General features: G+C 52.1%; 4 protein-coding genes across 8 annotated transcripts; 2 read left to right on the top strand and 2 right to left on the bottom strand.

Moving 5' to 3' along the window:
• Positions 1-237: 237 nt before the first annotated feature.
• Positions 238-6339, top strand: LOC1273965 (protein dispatched). Of its 2 annotated transcripts, none has more exons than XM_061641107.1 (10): positions 238-378; positions 745-932; positions 1010-1550; positions 1626-2038; positions 2104-2195; positions 2276-2553; positions 2629-2914; positions 2983-3215; positions 3295-3449; positions 3531-6339. In XM_061641107.1, the coding sequence occupies exons 2-10, from the start codon at positions 801-803 to the stop codon at positions 5067-5069; spliced, it is 3669 nt and encodes a 1222-aa protein (XP_061497091.1). In that variant the 5' UTR covers positions 238-378; positions 745-800; the 3' UTR covers positions 5070-6339. The 2 variants fall into 2 exon arrangements, with proteins under 2 accessions (XP_061497091.1, XP_061497092.1); XM_061641108.1 differs by having other exon boundaries at positions 239-378; positions 742-932.
• A 324-nt stretch (positions 6340-6663) lies between these two features.
• On the bottom strand, positions 6664-11837 carry LOC11175751 (uncharacterized protein DDB_G0283357). 4 transcript variants are annotated; one of them, XM_061641113.1, is made up of 3 exons: positions 11586-11837; positions 9608-10564; positions 6664-9513 (listed from the first exon to the last, which is right to left on the bottom strand). In XM_061641113.1, exons 2-3 carry the CDS (start codon positions 9761-9763, stop codon positions 7861-7863), a joined length of 1809 nt encoding a protein of 602 aa, XP_061497097.1. In that variant the 5' UTR covers positions 9764-10564; positions 11586-11837; the 3' UTR covers positions 6664-7860. The 4 variants fall into 4 exon arrangements, with proteins under 4 accessions (XP_061497097.1, XP_061497099.1, XP_061497098.1 ...); XM_061641115.1 differs by having other exon boundaries at positions 11261-11825; XM_061641114.1 differs by having other exon boundaries at positions 11147-11825.
• Positions 11838-14295: 2458 nt separating this feature from the next.
• LOC1273966 (protein C12orf4 homolog) lies at positions 14296-16832 on the bottom strand. Its single transcript, XM_313022.4, has 2 exons — positions 15001-16832; positions 14296-14914 (listed from the first exon to the last, which is right to left on the bottom strand). Exons 1-2 carry the CDS (start codon positions 16375-16377, stop codon positions 14705-14707), a joined length of 1587 nt encoding a protein of 528 aa, XP_313022.3. The 5' UTR covers positions 16378-16832; the 3' UTR covers positions 14296-14704.
• On the top strand, positions 15950-19812 carry LOC1273967 (aspartate aminotransferase, cytoplasmic). Its single transcript, XM_313023.5, has 4 exons — positions 15950-17393; positions 17891-18550; positions 18625-18933; positions 18998-19812. Exons 1-4 carry the CDS (start codon positions 17285-17287, stop codon positions 19132-19134), a joined length of 1215 nt encoding a protein of 404 aa, XP_313023.5. The 5' UTR covers positions 15950-17284; the 3' UTR covers positions 19135-19812.
• The last annotated feature ends 2 nt before the right edge of the window (positions 19813-19814 follow it).

A 19814-nucleotide genomic window follows, 5' to 3' on the forward strand; every position in this document is an offset into this window, starting at 1 on the left:
GCGAAAGAGAGATGCAGCATGCGTGTGAAAAAAAGAAAGAGATACCTAGTGTCAGCAAAAAATAAAAGCACGGGCCACCACAGAGTCGGCTGCTGCGGGGGATTCGTCTGCCTTTAATTGCATGCATTGGAGATAGTTTCGGTAAATTTGAGTGCGAATCGTACCGTTCCCAGGCCGGCCGCCTGGTCGCACAACGGTTGAGTGAAATTATGTAAGAGTGTGCCGCGAAAGTGGGAAAATATGTGTCGCATCGTGCTGGAGATGGCTACCTGCGACTAGGTACACACCGACTTGTTGGTACGAGTTTCTAGCAGCGTTTTCCCAGGATGAACCTATACCGCACCGATAGCGAACACCGGTGTACTCGCGCAACGACAGGTTAGTGCTGTTCCAAAGCTCCAGCATCTCGAATTGTGTGCAGTTTGCTCGAACGCGGTCCCGTAAAGGCACCGCGGATAGTTTTCGGGGTGGAAAAGCTTCAGAAGGTAACCATTCTGCTCCTGTCTGCATACACGCGTACACTAGATTGCGCACTCATACAGGTGTACCGGGAGGTCCTTCCCGTGTGCCCAGCGAGATGCGTTGCGTATCGCTCGCGTGCGCGTGTGTAGTGGTGAGCGTAACGAGTGCACACTATTTGGCGTACGGAGAGAGTGTAGAGTTGTACACACAATCGTGCGTAACGAAGTGTAAATAGTATGTTTTAAATGCACATTTCACTTTGCACGGGCACGGGTTCAGTAGCGGGCCCGAGAGGAGTAGCGTGGTAGGAGGTGATCGTTGATTGCAACGGCAGCAGCATGCTGTGGTATTACAAACTGCTGGCCCGCCGTCCGCACCTGGTGCTGGTGGCAGTAGGCATCTTCTCCGTGGCCTGCATTGTCGTCGCCCTCTGCACCCGGAAGCTGCCCGACTTCGATGATCCCACACTGGTAAGCATCATCGGCGAACGGCAGAGCTCAGTGCATGGTTATTGTGATGGTGCATTTCCTCCTTCCATCTTTTGCAGGGTTTCGAGGCACGCGGTACTTCGATTGGCAAGCGCTGGACCGCGTGGCGCAATTTGCTGGAGGAAACAAGCCTGTCTGGGCGCTTGGTGGCGAATCCGAAGGAGCTAACACTCGGCATGAACAATCACTTCCCCCACCAACGGTTGCCACCAGTTGCGGGAGAGGGAAGTTTCCGCAAGCGCCGAAAGAACAAAGGGAAAAAGAAAACGCCAAATGCTGTGGACGGCGAGGACACGGGCAAAGCGCACGGCAAGCTGAACAAAAACTTGCGCATCTTGAAGGAGCTGTATCACAACCAGAGTGCGGCCAACGGGGAGATCATTAGCTTCGAGGAGTACGACAACGAGACGATGCCACACCGTGGCGGACGGCAGGAGGTGTGGGAGTATGGCCGGAACCAGTCCTACTACACGGAGGAGGTGGGCAACAAAACGATGGAAAAGAAGCGGGCCAAGTGGGACACGCTGCGCCGGCTTAAACCGCCCCCGGAACCGATTGACACGCACATACCTTCCGATGGGTTTTTCTGCGAATCGCCAAGTAAGTACACCGCGCTAAAACCCGGAGCGTTCCAGGGGAATGGCACCATTGATGCATTTCTTCCACTTACCACAGACAAAGAGTACGCACACCTGGTGGTGCAGCGGATCAACCACAACCTGAACGACAGTCTGTTCGAGCTCAATGCGTTCCTGGCGCTGTGTGAGCTCGAGCAGAGGATCTTTCGCGTGGATCACTACGGTGACATTTGCCAGCGGGAGCTCACGTCCGAGGAGTGTTGCCGCCCGTGGTCGATCGTAAACTACGTGACGTTTCTCTCCAACAAAACGTCCTGCTTCGAGCTGAACGAGGAGGACGTGGCGATGGTGAAGACGCTACTGTACGACTGCTTTTCGTACTATCAAACGATGAAGCTGAGCAACGACTGTACGCAGTCGAGCTGTTTTGCGCCGAGCGAGTGCAAGCAGCATAATGCCGTCTACAACATACTGCACTATCTGGCGAACGTGGATTTTATCCGGCAAAATGTAAGCGTTCAAAATTGTCGCCCTTGAGGTGTTTTATTTAAGCTTTTTATTTGTTCTATTGGCAGGAGTCGGCCGAATTCCTCAACGCAACCATGATCTTTCTTCCGATCGCGAGAAGCATAAAATCGATGGAATTTTATCACAGCTTAAGCAAAGTGTAAGCCTTTTTCTACCGACCTTACCAGTAGAAGCCTCTTGAGAGCTTAAAACATATCTTTTGCTTCTCCTGTTCTGCAGCAATCTTGCCAACGATCTCGTCTCGGTAGTTGCCATGGATATGGGTCTGAAAAATGCGCTGTTCGACGAGTGTTTGCTGCGCGACGGTTGGCTGCTCGGCCTGGGCGGCATATTTGTCGTACTCTGCATGTGGCTGTACACCGGCTCACTGTTTGTTACGCTCATGACGGTGACAGCGGTTGCATTTTCCCTAGGAATCGCTTACTTCATCTACTCCTTCATATTCGAGCTTACGTTCTTTCCCTTCATGAACCTGCTAGCTGTCATCGTGGTGGTAGGTTAGTATCGAAATTCATCCATCCAAACCCTGCCGTCGAATGTTACAAAACATGTTTCGTCCTCCTCGTTCGCAGGCATTGGGGCAGATGATGCATTTATTTTCCTGAAAATATGGCAATGTACCATCGCCGAGCGGCTAAAGTGTGGTGGCGGAATTGTCATACCGATTGCTCCGTCCACCGCGTCCTGCAATTCGGAGGCCAGTGGGAGCGCTGCCCGCGGAGAATCGGATACGCTGGTGGAGATCATGGGCAGCACGCTGCGGCACGCGGCACTATCCATGCTGGTAACCTCGCTGACGACGGCGGCCGCGTTTTATGCGTCCTACGTTAGCTCCATCACGGCTGTTAGGTGTTTTGGGTAAGCGGGCTGTTATTTTGAATTTCGAATGCCATTCCCACAGTTGTTCACACGTGCAAATGTTTTAGTATTTTCTCCGGTACGGCCGTTATGGCAAACTACTTCCTAATGGTCACGTGGCTGCCCGCTGCCGTATCGATCGCGGAACGACTGTCTTGCCTAATGCTGCTGAAACCGTTTGGACGCGTCACCCACCGGTGCACGATCCCTTTCATATCGATAGCGCAGCTAAGCAGGCGCGTTGAGGAAACCATTATCGATCTAATAGTCAATCTGCCCTGGCTGTGGGTCACCCTGCTCGGTATGTGTGTTCGGTGTGGTGACAACGCGTATAACGCAAGGTTGCAAAACTAACCGGCACTCCGTTCATTCCGTTTCAGGTACGATCGGGATTATGAGCGGGGTGTTGGTACTACACTGGCCGAAGCTTCGACTGCCGGACTCTCCAGACTTTAAGCTATTCATCAGCAATCACCCGTTCGAGCGGTATGACAGTGAGTACAGGGATATGTTTTGGTTTGAGAAGATGTACTCGGTAAGTACGGTTTAAGTGGGCGCCGTTGGGTCGGGAAGGTTGAACAGCGATGTAATAAAAGCTCTGCTTGGCATTTTGTAGGCGACCGAATCGTTTAAAATCCCGCTACGCTTCGTCTGGGGCGTGCAGCCCGTCGATCGGGGCGATCTGCTCGATCCGGAGCAGCGGGGCGCGCTGTACTTTGACGAATCGTTCAACATGAGCGCACCGGAATCGCAACAGTGGCTGCTTCAGTTCTGCCGACGGATAAAAAACCAAACGTTCTACAGCGAGAGCAAAGGGTTGCTGGTGCCGAACTGCTTCATCGAAAACTTCATCGAGTGGATGCGGCGCCGCTGCAACGACACCATGGGCGAAATCGACCGAACGCCCTGCTGTGAGGTGTCGCCCTTTCCCTTCACGCCCGACATTTTCGACCAGTGCTTGCCGGAATCGATACTGTCCCTGTACGAGACGCCGAGGCAATTCTTTGTGCCGGGCGTTGCGGGACCAAAGTTTGCCCGCAGCTCGTTTCTTGTGGCGGGTGAACCGCTTGAGCGGATCTCACCCAAACCGAACGACACGGTGGTGAAGGCGGTCGTGATTGAGTTCGAAAGTACGCAGATCTTTACGATGTCCTACACCGAGATTGATGCGTTCGTGCGCACAGTGGAGCGCTGGCTGGCGGAGCAGCTGCGCGACGCGCCACCGACGATGGCCAACGCGTGGTTTACCAGTGAGCTGGAATTTTTCGACCTGCAGGACACACTGTCGACCGGCACGATGGTGGCAATCGCGATGGCGATGGGAGTGGCCCTGCTGGTGCTGATGCTCGTGACGCTCAATGTGCTGATCAGTCTGTACGCGATCGTAACGGTGACGCTTACGATCCTCACCACCGTGGCGGTACTGGTGCTGCTGGGCTGGAAGCTAAACGTGCTGGAAAGCGTGGCCGTCAGTACGGCGATCGGGCTGGCCGTCGACTTTAGCCTGCACTACGGCGTGCACTACCGGCTGTCGACCGAGCCGGACCGCCGCTCGTCGACACGATTTTCCCTGCAGCGCATGCTCGGCCCAACGGCAATGGCCGCCATCACGACCGGTATTGCCGGTGCGCTGATGCTGCCCTCCAGCGTGCTGGCGTACATACAGATCGGGGTGTTTCTCGTGATCGTCATGTCGATCAGCTGGCTGTACGCGACCTTTTTCCTGATGAGCCTGTTGCGGCTGATCGGACCGCAGTACGGGTTCGGCCAGTTTCGCTATCCCAAGCTACGGTCGGGGTTGCGCAGCGGCGATGGTTGCAAGGCGACCGCCCAGCTCGACACGGCCGGAGCGAGACTGGGCCACCATCATTCGTTTCACATGTCGCACCATCACCAGGGCGGCGTCGTGACCGAACAGCTCCTGTCCAACTCGAGCTCGGCGGCCGGCGATCTGGTCGGGTCAGAATCGCACGAGCTCGACTCGCTGACGTCGAACTCGATCATCAAGCCGATCAACCTGGACATTGCGAGACCGATCAACTTCGATCGCGCGTTCAAGAAAAAGTATTCACTGCCCCGCGAGCAGAGTCCTTCCACGGCCAGTGCCATAACGATGGTGCTGCCGGATGACGTAGATTTGAGGGGTGGCCAGTAGGGAGCACTGTAGCCGATGCTGCTGACTAGCAGCGGGACAATTTCCGGAACACCTGGAAGTTGCAGTTACAGTTTTTAAGCAGTACTTAAGCAGATGTGTAATAGAGTTTTATCTAGGGATTAACAGCAATAGGAGCTTGCACATTGTCAAATGCGTAGTTGCGTGGTGGATTGGTGTCTCTGTGTTTTGTTTTACCCTTTACTGAGCTTCCATACAACCAGTCGTTTTCCCCGTGCCAACAAGCATTTATGGATATGGAACTTAGTACTTAGTAGTTGGTAGCAGTTGATAGAATTAAACACGTTTACACCCCTGCGCGTTGGCATGAGGACTTCAGGGGTTCAGCTTAATGGATGTTTTTAAATGGATCGTTGCTTGTGCCGGAACGGATCTTAACGTAGAGGAATAGTTTTTAACATTAACCGCTGTCTTTTGGCAGCCCGTCAAGCTCACAATCTGACACCGCCAGCCAGTCTGGTAGCAATTAGCAATCGCCCAAACCGATCTCAAGTGAGCGGCCGAGTCAACCGGGGACAGAGGACGCCACGACACTTTCTTTTGTCTGCATACCACCATCAACCATTACGATGGTAGGGGGAGCTCCAGAGGTGGGGGGTAGCAGGTATTTTAAGAGTAGAAAATTAATACAACCACACAATGGTTGATTTCTCTAGGAGTGGCCCCCCCGAGTCGATCGGCGCGGCCCCAGTCTTACTGCGTACAGGCACGGATGCAACGAACGGAAGAGAGATGCGTTACAAAAGCTAGGAGATACATATGTATGTTGTGAAACAATTAGTGGAACCACTTTGTGATACATATATGAATTATATTTACAGATACATATTACTATTCGATGATTGTTGGGAAAAAAACACAGGTTATACAGGCGAATTGCAAATTAGAAAGCAACAAGGAAGGGAGACAAGGGAGAGGTGTAAATTACAAATTTGGAAATCATGTAACGAGAGCGAGAGAGAGAGAGAGAGAGAGAGAGAGAGAGAGAGAGAGAGAGAGAGAGAGAGAGAAAGAGAGAGACAGCGTACAAAAAAAGCACAGACTACAATATTTCGGACCGTTGAAATGAGTGAGGAATTTAAACACAACCCTTAATTAATGTCTCCTAAAGGGGCGGAAAGCAGCCGCAGCAGCAGCAGCAGTTCTAGGAGTTACAGGTCGAAGACAATGATGAGCCAGAGTAAATAAGGAGAGTAGTAGTGTATAGTGTGAAATAAATATTAATCATCGGTTCTACGGTGTCACATGTGAAGCGCGACTGATTTCGGACTGTACGGTCTTTCTCGCGGCTCGCGGTAACGCATCCGAACGCTTTCGTAGGGTGGAGGGGAAGTTGCCCCACAACACAGCGAAGTATAATGCTAGATTGTGCCCGACACACAGATCGTTTTTAGCAGAATGACCGATTGATTTGACCGATTTATTGTGTTTATAATGGAGCGGGAGCGGCAGCAGACAGTTGTGGCTCGAGATGGGACGAGGAGCAGGCTGAGCGTACCCTACATACACAGCTGTCCCCGTACCGCACCGTCGTTTGGCGTTTGGCTTTTTGTGGAGGGAAGGCTACAATCAATCCTTATCTGTATATTTGTGTGTTTTGTATTTATGTATATAATATATATAACTATATGTATATATTTCTTCATTCTCCTTAACACCTACCTATGACAATTTTTTGCACTTACGGTCTAAGAGAAATAAGAAGGATTGCGGGAAGGAGGGGTGAAGAACTTGACACATAATAATCGGGGCTAAAATCGCAAACTGTCCTCCGTCCTTAAAACAACAGTAAACCATACAAATTAAAAAAAGGGTCACGAAAAAGGGAGAGGGGGGGGGGCGAAAAATCGACAGCGAATCCGTAACCTAGGCTTGTTTTCACAATCATCCTGCTATATTTAAAATCTGCCCCCCCCCCCCCCTTCCCTGGCTGCAAGTGAAATTGTATTTGCAAAATCCTGCACCCACCCACACCCGCGAGGGGGAGAGGGAAGGGGGGAGTTGTAAGAACGGCACCGGTTTTCCATTCCACTACGCTTTACTTAATTTTATGTATCGTGTGTACGCGAGAACCAATGGGGAATGGTGGGGGCGGGGTTGCGGGAGAATGACACAGGAAGGGAGTGGAGGAGGAGGGTGACATATATATGTGTGTACTTATGCAAATAAAACGAACAAATGTTACATAATAGTAGCGCAATGTGCTCTCACCCCTGGCCACCATCGATCAAGACCAGTTTTGTCAAAAGAAAAAGCTAACAACCCCCGATACCATTCGATTCTAGCCCTCTCTCTCTCTCTCTCTCTTACTCTCGCTTTCTGTCTCTCAGACCCTATTGCTAGTGCGCGGGTTATTTTTTTTACATTTTTTTTTTCACCAAAATCTGTACCACCATCATCTACCGCCAATCGTTCGGTAGCTACCGGTTCGTAGCATCCATTGATGCGCACTGTGATAAGCTAGAGCTAGCAGCAACTGGAGTAAGTCCACCTTCCGGTAGGATCTCGCTCGCTGCGATCATCCATCACCACGGGGGAGCACCATTTCAACAGTGCTGTGACCGTAAAAATGGACTCTCCCTTCAACGCGGGGCGGCGTTCAGTAAAGCGCGCCCCGCGGTGTTCGCGTGTGATCGAGTGATGGGGATTGGGGCATAGGAAAATGGATTTTGCGGAGGTGGTGGTAGTGGTGAATGGCGTGACGGACGCTCGAGCAGCTCGTCCTCGTCCCCTCGTCGGGTGTACGGGGGGGAGGGTGCCCACTCGGCTCGGTTTACTCGCTGCTCGGATGCAGCACCACGTGCGGGCGAATGATTTCCTCTATATCCATCGACATGGTCGTATCGTCCTTGCCGACCACTTCGTCCCCAACACCGACCTCATGCGTATGATGCGGATGGTGATGGTGGTGATGGTGGTGGTGCTGCTGCTGCTGATGGTGCTGCGCGGACGAGCCCTGCGGATCCGCCGCCGAGGAGGCCGATCCACCGGGCGTGCTGGTGGTGGTGGTGGTGGTGATCAACTCGCTGCCACTGTTGCTGCTCTGCTGCACGAAATCCATCTCCGAGGTAAGGTCTAGGGTGGCGGCCGACGCCGTCGAGGTGCTGCTGTTGTTGACCGAAGCGTTCGCGCCGGTTGTGGTGATGGCCACGACGGTGGCCCCACCGTCCAGCGTTATCGCTTCGCCGGTGATCGTGCCGGCCGGCCCTCCGCTCGTGGTGGCGGCCATTTTGTGCATCTCGCCCAGCTCCTCCCCGTCCGATTGCATGATGAGGCTCTGGTCGGACGTGTTGCCGTTGGTCGGCTTGTTCGAGATGATCCGGTCACGCAGCGACGGCTCGTGGTTGTGGGGCGAACCGACCTCCCGCACCTTCTGGTAGTCCTCGGTGATGTGCAGTATCGCCTGGCAGCCCTTGCGCCCGTTCCACGCACACTTCCACGCCGCGATGCCGTTGCGTATCTTCTGCTGCGTCCGGAAGCGGTAGCCGTTGTAGATGAGGAACGTCTGGTAGCCGTCCTTCGTGACGAGCTGGTAGTGGTTGCGCTTGAACGTCGTCACGTCCGTTAGCCAACCGTCGCCGACGAGCGTGTCGTTCGAGACCTTGCGCTTGGACGGTTGGTCGCGCGCCTTCTTCTTCTTCGACGAGGACGACGAGGTCGACGAAGCTTTGCCCGCTGCACCAGCACCACCGCGCCCCGAGCTGTTGGCTACGACGGGCGTGCCGGGCGTTGCTAAGATGGCGGGCGTACCGTCCGACGTCACCACGATGGTGTCCTCCTCGTGCTGCTGCTGGTGGTGGTGATGCTGCTGCTGCTGTTGCTGCTGCTGCTGCTCCTGCGCGTGATGCGGATGGTGGTGAGACTGTGGCTGCTGATGCGGCACCTGCTGCTGGTGTTGCTGCTGCTGCTGCTTGATCGGTGGCGTCTCGGGCGGATTTTCCGGCACGGACACGGGCAGTCCGTGATTGTGCTGTCCAATCTCCGCCACCACCTGTATGTTATCGTCCACCTCGATCGCAGCCGGACACTGGATGTCACTGCCGGATGCCACGCACAGCCAAATGCCGAGCTGGGACGGAGAGGCGGTAAACAGCTGCTTCTTGAACTCGATAATGTTGCCGTTCAGCGGTGGGCCACCGTCGATCGAGATGCGCTGATCGAGCCCGACGTGCGGTTCATCGATACCGCCCGCTCCCAGGTCGGAGCCGCCGCCCGTCCCAGTCGCTCCGTTTGAGGCGCTACTGTTGGTTGCATCCGGCTGCATGCTGACCACGTTGTAGATCGCCGTCGCATGGTCGACCGATTTGCGCTTCTCGCGCAGCAGCAGATCGTTCTCCTTCACCTTCTCCTTGTACTCGAAAAAATCCTCCACCGTGGTTACGCATTTGCCACAGATGTACGAGTTCAGGTCCTCGTCGAAGCTTATCTGAAAGTGCGCGGAGTGCAAGTGGAAACAATCAAACGTACAGACACCACACAAAGCTAGATAGTACAAATCGTGCGCTCGCGAAGCTACTTACCGCTACGTTTACCAGCTCGAGTATTTTCAGCAGCAGAGATTCATTGTCGTTTCCTGCGCCCGGGAAGAGTTCGTACAGATCGCAGGCCTGTGAAAAGCACAACCGACAGAAGGGAAGCTCCGTTTGAATCTGTGTCTGTATCGTGTCCATCTCCATCTCGGCAAACGCGCGGCCGGCGCTATCGCTGGACAGGGCAAGGGTGATATTCGGGGACAAACTAGCTGCAGCGGCTAGCTAACGGCCGTACTAATGCTCCCTCGGTCTCCGCCAGCTGTCCTTTTCCACTGTCCTGTTGACACTGAGAGGACGGGCTACTGCTGCGGTCGGACGCAGACCACTGCACCACAACCGTGCGTCCCCGCCGTTGGGAGAATGTTAGCAATAGCTTTCCGGAAGGTACTGCTCCGTGTCCCAGCTTACGCGGAGCGTCGTGCCCGAGTCGTGATTCTTTTTCTGTTATTACTGTGAAGCAGTGTTGTTGCAGTATTTACACGACGGAATCCAACCAACAACCAACAACTATATAGACAGGCAACCTTCCGACGGCTTTTGACGGATCGTTGATGGAATGAGTAGGCTGCGATCGCTCCGTCCTTGTCTTCTCGCTACGCTGGCCCGCTTCGGCACACGCTCGCGTCCCTGTATTGCGCTCTCGCTCACGCACCCGTTGCAGAGATTTGCGCTGTTTTCCTTCTCACTCTTTCTCTTTCGCTTTTTTGTGTGTGGCTGCCCTCGCTGCTGCTGCTGCAAAGAAGCGCTTTCGCTTTTTCCATACGTTCGTCGCCGCCCCTGCTCTTTCCCGCGGTCTCCTGCCGACGCTTACTGTGCTGTGTTGTTTTCCTTGCTGCGGCCGTTCCTCATGCCGTTCTTGCGACACTTTCCTTCCTTTCCTGCCAAGCGCTGGGCTGCACGCGATGGAGGGCGGCTTGGGGCGATGGTGCTTTCACACGGTCGTCACTGTACGCCGGAGGGGTGGGTGGGGTGGTGAGAGGTGAAAGGAGACAGAGAGCAGACGATTAGACAAAACAGACGGAACAAGAAGAAAACCAAAACAACCCATTTCCCGCAAAAGGAACTGTCACAGCGAAAGGGATGACGATGACGATGATGATGAGGATGGATGATGACGATCGCAGCGCAAACACCGAGCACATACCACACGCTGCTAGCCTCTTCTGCCGCGGTGCAGTGGGTGGGTTTTCGTGTGAGGGAAAACTTGCGCACCCGATTGCCACGCGTAAATTTGTTTGACAATAAACCCCCCCACGATACACCTCGTTTAGTGAAGCGTCCGAAACGAGCGGTCGAACCAGTGGCTGCCCTGCATTTCTAAACAGACATCCAATTACGCACGAAACAGGAGAAGAGATTGCAGCAGCAGCGAAATGGTATACCGCATTACGAACTACGCGATCGTCAACTGCTTCCACACACTGCCGTTCCACCGCCGTCCACACACTCGATGAAGGAGGGGAAGGGAAATGGAGGGTGAAATGGTTGGCGGGTGGGTCAAACAAAGTGCATTTACGATCGACCTACAACATTCGCTCGCCCCGTCAACACAGTTCGGAACCACCCTGCTAAACGTCCAGAGCTACGATTGTGAAGTGTTACACCATTCATTCACCACGGTCCTGTGTCGAGAGAACTCACTGTTTTTTTTTATGGGACGCGTCCCTTTGGAACCCGCGGCTTCGATTGTTTTTGCAACCAACGCAACACTGGACACCACCAGTCTATTGGCGTTCTATCGCGTTTTCGCTCGCGTACACACGCCGTATGTGATAGAGACACACGCACAAACACACAAACACACGCGCACATACACAAACATGCGCGCACTTTGCAGCTAGACAGCACGGGCGCTACACTACACTGCTGCTGGCTGGCTCGCTGGCTGGTACTGCTTTGCTGGGGTCCTCCTCTACCGCCACCGTCTGGCCAACATTGAAGCCCCGTGTCTCGTTACCAAACTTACGCGAGGAATGGTCTGCATCCGAACGGCTGGCTTTTCACTACGGACAGGGCGTCGATTTCCGGTAGCTGCACCGAGTGTGGCAATCGAACCCGTGCAGGGATTGGGGAAAATATGTATATATCATAAACAAAAATATGTCCAATCTCCCGTTGCGTGCCTCCTTGCACCCAGAGTCGAGGTGAACTTTGCTTGTTGGCAACAAATAGCAGCCCGAGCCAGTATTGAATCAGGCCTCGTAAAAAGGCCTCGATTTTGACAGCGCGAGGGAACCCGTTGGGCAAGGCGAGGGTTTTTGACGCTGAAAAATAGCTGCATCTCGCTCACTTTCTCTAGCCGTCCTTTACTCGCTTACAGTGCTTGTTTCGAGGTAAGCGTCTGTGCCCCCTTCTCCCACTTCACTCCACTTCAACAATTCGTCAACCTTGGTCCTTTCGTTGTGTCGGTGACAATCTACGCGCATCATGTCTCGCTCGATTTGTCGTACCGTCTCTTTCGCGCACATGGACGCGTGACAAATGTATACAACTTGGTGGTTGCTGCGAAATGTAAGTGCTCAATTTGGTTGATTATTTTGAATGAAAATCAACAAAAAATGTTATTTTATTAATAGCTGAAAGGTTTTAAATAACTGTGCAACGCATAGGATCGCCGTTCAAAGTGCTCGCACGCCCGCAGCTGAGCGAGATGTGATCAGGCAAAACATCCGGCGAGTCTGAAGTGGAAAAATCTTCCGGATCCTTGGTAAGGAAAGATGTCCGGAACCTACTATATGTATTAAAATATCACATATTACTTTCATACATGGAGTGAAGTATGATGATCATGCATGAAACATGTTCCTTTTTTTTACTTATTTAAGTTCCACCTACACTTACGCTTGTTTGATATAGCTTCGTAACCATCAATTGGCATGGCACGCGAATCACAAGCGCCACAGATTAAGCTTAAACGACTGGAAAATTGAATATCCATAGAAAAAAATGAAAGCTCCACAGCTTCATTGGTTTGATCTATAGATGGCGTATTACAACTCATCATTATATTGCTATCCTTTTCTTGCAATGTGTTTCGACAAATTTCTTCTTATCATGACCTATATAGCCTTCTAACTTTCTGAGAGAAAATCTATAAATGGTCGTGCGGTCAGATACGTGGGTATCAACATCAACGACCATTACTCAAATCTCACTTGCTTCAGTGCTGGTGGTTTCCATTGAAGTTTCGTATTTAAACAATCGTATCGTCGTTCTAGTTCTAGCGATGTATAATTTGTTTATTACTCGTTCAATGGATAACAATGGATCCGTGTGAATGTTCTTAAGTCTAAGATTAGTATAACATCAATGCGAAACCATACAACAGTACAGAGGAAATGAGAAGGCTCTCCTCCAAGCGATAAAGCTCAACTGGTTGGGGTATCCCACCAACAGATAGCGCCATCAGCTTTTTTGCTATTTTTAGAATGCATGAGTCGTTTGCCGTCTGCTAAACGAAATCTTTCTATATTCCGTTTAGGTAGAGAGCTTGAGTCGTTTAGAAGGCGTTTAGTGGTCGTTTAGTGGATTTGTGGCACTTGGGATGGCCTCGTAAGAACTGGCATGAAATAAGTACATTAATAAAACTACCGTTAATAGTTAAATACCGCCTTTACCCTATTCCCTCAACGTTAATATCACCCGCAAACGAAGACTACATAAAAAACCACTACCGAATCAGCTGATGCAATAGGCTAATATGGCTCACACATGAAATGTAGGACTCCGTGGGGTCAAACAGGAGGTGGGGGAGGTGGTGGATTGTATCTATTTTTTCCGTTATTTTTGCCCACCAACACAATCGCCCACCAGCGGGAACTTTTTGGCGGCAATCTTGAACCCTCAAAAACAATCACAACGACTTACAAAAACAATCGCCAGCGAGGGAAAATCACACCGATTTGGAGCGTTGGCGAGCTCGCGAAAACCGGTTTTTAGCCTGCCGGTTGACAGCGCGAGCGAAGCATAATCGATCCAAGGTGTGTACGGTGCGCGGTGGGCTCAAGGAGCGTCCGCGTTCGTATTTGACGGGATTGTCATGCTAGCCGCCATGTTCCTTTCGAAATACAGGTATTCCCCGATATACGCCATACGCGATTTTCTTAATTAGACAGTTCTTCGAGCAAATTGTACCGATTTGACCCATCAAATGTCAAATGTAAAATGAATTTCCTTTTGGTGGAATTTAAAAACCATTTTAAAAAATACAAAATTGTAATTTTTAGTTAAAATCAGATCATCAAATTACTAATTTAGTGGCGAAACCTACCACTTTAAGCTAAATTATACGAAAATTAGCTATGATTTGACTCAAAACCTCGAAATTAGACTTGCGCTAATAGTCGAGATACGCTATTGCCTCCGGTTAACATTAATAACGTATATCGGGGAATACCGGTACAATTTGATTTTGTTTGTTCCGGAACCGTTTGTGCAGGGTAGTTTCTACGAATAGGGTAGTTTTCAAGTTTTCTTTTTTCTTTTTAACACCCTTATTAGTCAGGCTTATTTGGAATCGAATAGGAATTTCTGGTGTGCTAGTCCAAAAAGGGGTGGTTAAGTCCAAGTCACGTACAGTTCATTTCCCATAATAATGAGTCAAGAAAGTGTCTCAAAATTGAGAGAACCTCTGAAAAAGCCTTTAAAGCGTCCGATACGGTTAGATTGGTCCCATATTGCGATGTACATAATTCCTATTGGAATCGTAACATAATACTAATTTTTATTGAAAGGAAAAGGGCTGCTTGTTGTGAACTTGTTTTTTATATCTAATATTTAACAAAATAATCCATTATGTTGCATATATCCTTTAATTGATATTATATAATTTTTATAAATCCACCTTTAATGGTATTTGGTATTTACTCATACTTTCTAAATTTCAAAAGTCAACCAGTTGAAATATTTCATTCTCTAGTTAGAAATATATCATACGGAATTTTAAATATTTCAGTACACCACACGCTCCTTACCACACAGAGATTCCTTCCCAATACGGTGACCGTAATGTTTGCGGGTAGCTAATTGTGAAGAATCTAGCAAACTTTCAACCAATAAACGATTCTCGATGCAATATGTATCATTTCATTGCAGAATCTTGGGATTTGCCACACGAAACACGTGCGGTACCATGTCGGCCAGCGTTCGGAACAGCTCCTCGGATATATCGTGCGGCAGCAGCAGCTGCAAAGTGTTGAGCTCTGCCCCACCCCAGCTGGCTGACTCGATCATAAACCCTTTGGCGCATTTAAACACCAACTCCGCTCGCCTAATGCACCAGCTAACGGTCATATCCTGCAAGAGTTGGACGGAATCGATAAGTTTAACACACACACACACACCCCCCAGAATCAGTCGATTCCCCAAACTCCTTTACTCACCTCGGACATTTCGTGCCGCAGCAAAGCGGGAATGGTCAGCGTGGTAATGTCATGTCTGCTAGCAATTTTCAATATATTGCGCAGACCCAGTATCACCGGATGGCGGGAATTGATTTCGCTAGGGCTTTGGAACGTCTCGTCCGATATCAGATGAAAGATCACGTGCGAGTGTGACAGGTTCGAGTGGCGTGTGATGAATGCATCGCCCGGTTTCACCGTCACCACCGTGCGATCCGGTCGCCGCCCGGCCGCAGCTGCCAGACTCTGCGCACCGCCGGCCTCAACCGCATGACCGTGCTGCAGGTTGCGCAAGTCCTCCTGTATCTTCTCGATCTGCCGATCGATCTGCTCGAAATGGAACTCCGTCGACATGTTCGCGTTGCGCCGGATTTCTCGATCCGGCGTTATCGTACCGGACGGCGTCAGCACCACGATGCCGCACAGTGAGCTCGAGTACAGTCCGAGCGCCACGTTCGGTCCCCCGAACGAGGCGTCACCGTACAGCGGGCTGCAGAGGTCAGCCACTCGCGTGCTGAGAATGCGTATGTTGTGCATGTGCTTCAGCTGCGACCCCAGATGGATGGTGAAGCTTTCCTCCATCGAGGGTGCCTGCGTGGAGATCATCGACCACCGGTTACCGATCTGGGTCGGGCTTTCGGACTGGCCGAGAAAGCTTTCATCCACGTGCTGCGTCACCCAGTTCCGGTACTCGTGCTTCTGGTGCCCCCGCGTCGATTCCAGCTCCGATTCGCACTGCTTGCGGATCATGTTCTGCATTCCGTACTGCTTCGCCAGCATGTGATTGATGTTTTCCGGCGTAATCGATATGTCGAGCAGCTTAATCTTCGACTCGATCTCCTCCTGGTGCAGCGTGTTCATCGTGGTAATTTGCTGCGTCATCTGCGTGGTCAGGCTCGCGATCGTGCGCGCGTACTCCCGCTCCTTCGCCAGTATCTCGGGCAGCAGCGACGAGTGGACCAGCTGATGGTAGCTCTGCGCAAAGATCTCCTCGTCCGTCGGGCCGACGCGATCAGCAAACTCCAGTATCTCCTCGCGGTACAGCTTCTCCGTGTCGAGCGCCAGGCCATCCACGTCGGGCGACCCGTGGCGAAATTTGTCCAGCAGCAGCTCGTCCCGCTCATCGTAGAAGCTTTGATTTTCTCGCTCGACAAATGCTTGCAGCGTCGGCAGGAGCTCCCGGTCCGCCTTCAGAAACTTCATGATTGGATCCATCCGCACGGCCACGATCTGGTGGCTCAGCTCGGCCACGCTGCCCTTGTACGGTATCTCGATCGCGTACACCAGCTTGGCCGGCTTATCGTCCACGTTCGTGTACTCATAGTGAAAGTCCACCACTTTGCTCGGTTCCAGCTCCATCGGCAGGCTGCCCTCTTTTCTGTGCTTGCTACGCCTACTGTACTGCTGCCGTGCTTGGTGGGCCTTTGTTTACGTTTCACACCCGGATGACGTTTGCCAGGGCTGGTGTGAAAGCTGTGCCGCTTATCAGCCGCACAGGGTTGGGGTTTGTTGGAGGGTATTTAAAAAAAAGCAGTTTTCCTCGCAATAATGCGAAAATGTTAATCAATTCCTTCTCTAACACGTTGAGAGGATCGAAGTACGCGAAAAAAGATTAAAGCGCTCAATATAGTTTTCACTCTTTGTGGCTGTGAGTTTTGCTCCTGCACACAATGTTGTTATCGCTCCACGTGCCTGTGTGTTGGTGTTGCTATTGAACGCGCGTTTGCTCTCGGTTTAGCAAACGCTCTAGCAACATCAATACGCCGGCCAAAACACACGGAGAGGCAAGCAATGGACATTTGTGAGAAAATCTCCGGGTTTTTTTTTCGCATGCAGAAAATGTTGCTGCAAAACGAAGAGAGCCGGCTTGTGGCAAGAGGTGCAATGCTTACACGCCCTTACATGTGTGTTTGTATCCCCCCCCCACCTCTCTCACACACAAACAGTCCCAGACCCACTTGAATCGGATGGAGCGGTGGAGCGGCACACAGCACAGTTACACAATTGCGAACGGAAGAGCAAAAGGGTCGGACGAGAAAGTGCAAAAAGCGAAACGCGACTGCCAACATAGGACCGCCGAGTTTTCGCTTTGGGACAGACAGCCCCGGTTCATTCAGTTATCTCCCGTCGACGTTGGTGGTTGGCACGATTCGTCCCTTGTCCCTCCCGCCGTGTCCAAAGTGGTGCTTCCAGTAGCCTGTAAGTGCTTCGCAAGTGTGCAACTACGTTCCAGCAATTACTACCACCAGCACCACCAACTGCAACGATGAGCATCTTCGCCTCGGTCGAGCTGGGCCCTCCCGTGGAGGTGTTTGCCCTTAATAAGGCCTGCAACGACGACCCCAATCCGAACAAGGTTAATCTTGGCGTAGGAGGTAAGTGATGTTGCGCTAGGTCGCTTCCCGTTGCATCAGGCAGCACCAACCACCCCCAAACCCCAATCTCGTGCCGAGACCGTGAGCGCTGTCAAGGTCAACCGAGGTCATGTCAGGTTTGAAATAAATGTCTAATTTTGCGTACGCCTCGTAGCTGTGCGCGTTTTTTTTTTGCGCGTTTCTGTGCCCCGTTTGGCGTAGAATGCTTACGCAAACCGGACGGCTTCCTTCATCATCATGCTGAGGATGGAAATAGAGGAGCGAAGCACCTGCGCGCGTACATAACATTATGGGGTGATGGGCAAGAGTGCCAGAATATTGGAGCCAATCGTTATCAAAGCAATCGAGGCAATCGCCTGTCAACACCGTTCGGCTGGGGGGATTCAATTGTTGTTTCTATGCTGCGTACCTACACTCACACACTCTCACCACCCCCCTCTGTTCGCGGTAACTAACCTCCCCCCCCCCTGCCACCCTCCTTACCTCTTCCTTTGCAGCCTATCGCACGAACGAGGGCAAACCTTGGATTCTGCCGGTGGTGAAGAAGGCTGAGGCCGCTATCGTCGCCGATGGATCGCTCAACCACGAGTACCTGCCGGTGCTCGGTATGGACAGTATCACGAATGCGGCCAGCACGCTGCTGCTAGGCGACGGTAGCGAGGCGCTCGCGAGCAAGCGGGCGTTCGGCGTGCAGTGCCTGTCCGGTACCGGGGCCCTCCGGCTGGGGGCCGAATTTTTGGCCCGCATACTGCACCGCACCGTCTTCTACTACTCCGACCCGACGTGGGAAAACCACCACAAGCTGTTCCTGTACGCGGGCTTCACGGAGCCGCGCACCTACCGGTACTGGCACCAGGAGACGCGGGCCATCGACTTTGCCGGCATGCTGGAGGATCTGGAGCAGGCGCCCGAGGGGGCGGTCGTTATTCTGCACGCCTGCGCCCACAACCCGACCGGCATCGATCCGACCGAGGACCAGTGGAAGCAGATCGCGGACGTGTGCGAGAAGCGCAAGCTGTTCCCGTTCTTCGACTCCGCCTACCAGGGCTTTGCGAGCGGCGACCCGAACAAGGACGCGTTCGCCGTGCGCTATTTCGTGAGCCGCGGATTTGAGCTGTTCTGTGCGCAAAGCTTTGCCAAGAATTTTGGCCTCTACAGTAAGCAACTACCGTTTCAGCACTACCGCCAGCTACAGTGCCGTTCACAATATACGCTTGTTGTACAATTGCAGACGAACGTATCGGTAATTTGACGGTCGTGCAGAAGGAGGCCAGCACCAGTGCGGCCGTCGCGTCGCAGATCACGCTGCTCGTGCGCGGCATGTACTCGAACCCGCCCGCCTTCGGCAGCCGCATCGTGAGCCGCGTGCTGAACGACACGGAGCTGCGCAGCGAGTGGATGGAGTGCATCAAGACGATGAGCTCGCGCATCATCACCATGCGCAAGGCGCTGTACGATGAGCTGGTGGCGCTGAAGACGCCCGGCACCTGGGAACACATTACCAACCAGATCGGCATGTTCTCCTACACCGGACTGAATGGTAAGCGTTAATTATCTCACTCATAGAAGGCACTTTTTGTTTGACCCTCTCCCCACCTTTGCAGAGAAACAGGTCCAGATACTGATGAAGGAGTTTAGCATCTACCTGCTGAAAACGGGACGCATCAGCATGTGCGGGCTCAACGAGAGCAATGTGGCGTACGTGGCCAAGGCGATCCATGCCGCAGTGACCAGGGAATAGTATACAGCCGCCCAATGGTCGCCACGGAGCGGGAAGGGAAGTTATCTCGGGAGGCCGCAAACGGAAGGCACCCAGCACCCGCTCACCCCCCTATAATCTCCCCACAACACTGCTCTGCAACCTGCATCAGCTATCCAGCGATTCACATTTACGCACCAGAAGAAGCCTTTAATTTTGTCACGGCAGAGAACGATTCATTTGCACTGGGTTTTGCACATTCACGCTGCGTGAGAAATAGAGATAAACACTATGCCACATGCCGGCGCGACAGACAGATAATTATTTTCTTTTTACGAACAACGGCCACAACGGCTTAGAAGCAACAGTGCAAAGTTTGCACGCGACACACAGTACAATACAGTTTACAAAACACCAACCACGAAAACACGGGTCGTACGTAGCGATTGTTTTTTATACATCACTTAGCATTGTGTATGTGTTTTCTGTAGTGCGGCGTCGGGTGGCGTGAAGATATTCCGATCGGACCATCAAATCGGTTTAGCATATTGAAGGCAGAATTAGAAAATCGTAGTAATGCTCTATCTCAAACAATGCCCTTAACAACGCAAAGCTGCGCGTTCTTTGCAGCCCCCGCAGCCACATGTATTAGGACAAACGGCATTTTAAGCGTCGGCTTGGCTCGATGAAACAATAAAGAACGATATTCCGGAAACGAAAGC

Source organism: Anopheles gambiae, chromosome 2, assembly GCF_943734735.2.
Source record: "Anopheles gambiae chromosome 2, idAnoGambNW_F1_1, whole genome shotgun sequence".
Taxonomy (NCBI): domain Eukaryota; kingdom Metazoa; phylum Arthropoda; class Insecta; order Diptera; family Culicidae; genus Anopheles; species Anopheles gambiae.

Bases quoted from the DNA above. Each gene is read 5' to 3' on its own strand.
- LOC1273967 (XM_313023.5), top strand. From the start codon at position 17,285: ATGAGCATCTTCGCCTCGGTCGAGCTGGGCCCTCCCGTGGAGGTGTTT. The intron at 17,394-17,890 runs GTAAGTGATGTT...CTTCCTTTGCAG, and splicing joins GGTTAATCTTGGCGTAGGAG to CCTATCGCACGAACGAGGGC. The intron at 18,934-18,997 runs GTAAGCGTTAAT...CCACCTTTGCAG, and splicing joins CTCCTACACCGGACTGAATG to AGAAACAGGTCCAGATACTG.
- LOC1273965 (XM_061641107.1), top strand. From the start codon at position 801: ATGCTGTGGTATTACAAACTGCTGGCCCGCCGTCCGCACCTGGTGCTG. The intron at 1,551-1,625 runs GTAAGTACACCG...CACTTACCACAG, and splicing joins GTTTTTCTGCGAATCGCCAA to ACAAAGAGTACGCACACCTG. The intron at 2,915-2,982 runs GTAAGCGGGCTG...CAAATGTTTTAG, and splicing joins ACGGCTGTTAGGTGTTTTGG to TATTTTCTCCGGTACGGCCG.
- LOC11175751 (XM_061641113.1), bottom strand. From the start codon at position 9,763: ATGGAGATGGACACGATACAGACACAGATTCAAACGGAGCTTCCCTTC. The intron at 9,514-9,607 runs GTAAGTAGCTTC...GCGCACTTTCAG, and splicing joins TCGAGCTGGTAAACGTAGCG to ATAAGCTTCGACGAGGACCT.
- LOC1273966 (XM_313022.4), bottom strand. From the start codon at position 16,377: ATGGAGCTGGAACCGAGCAAAGTGGTGGACTTTCACTATGAGTACACG. The intron at 14,915-15,000 runs GTGAGTAAAGGA...CAACTCTTGCAG, and splicing joins TGCGGCACGAAATGTCCGAG to GATATGACCGTTAGCTGGTG.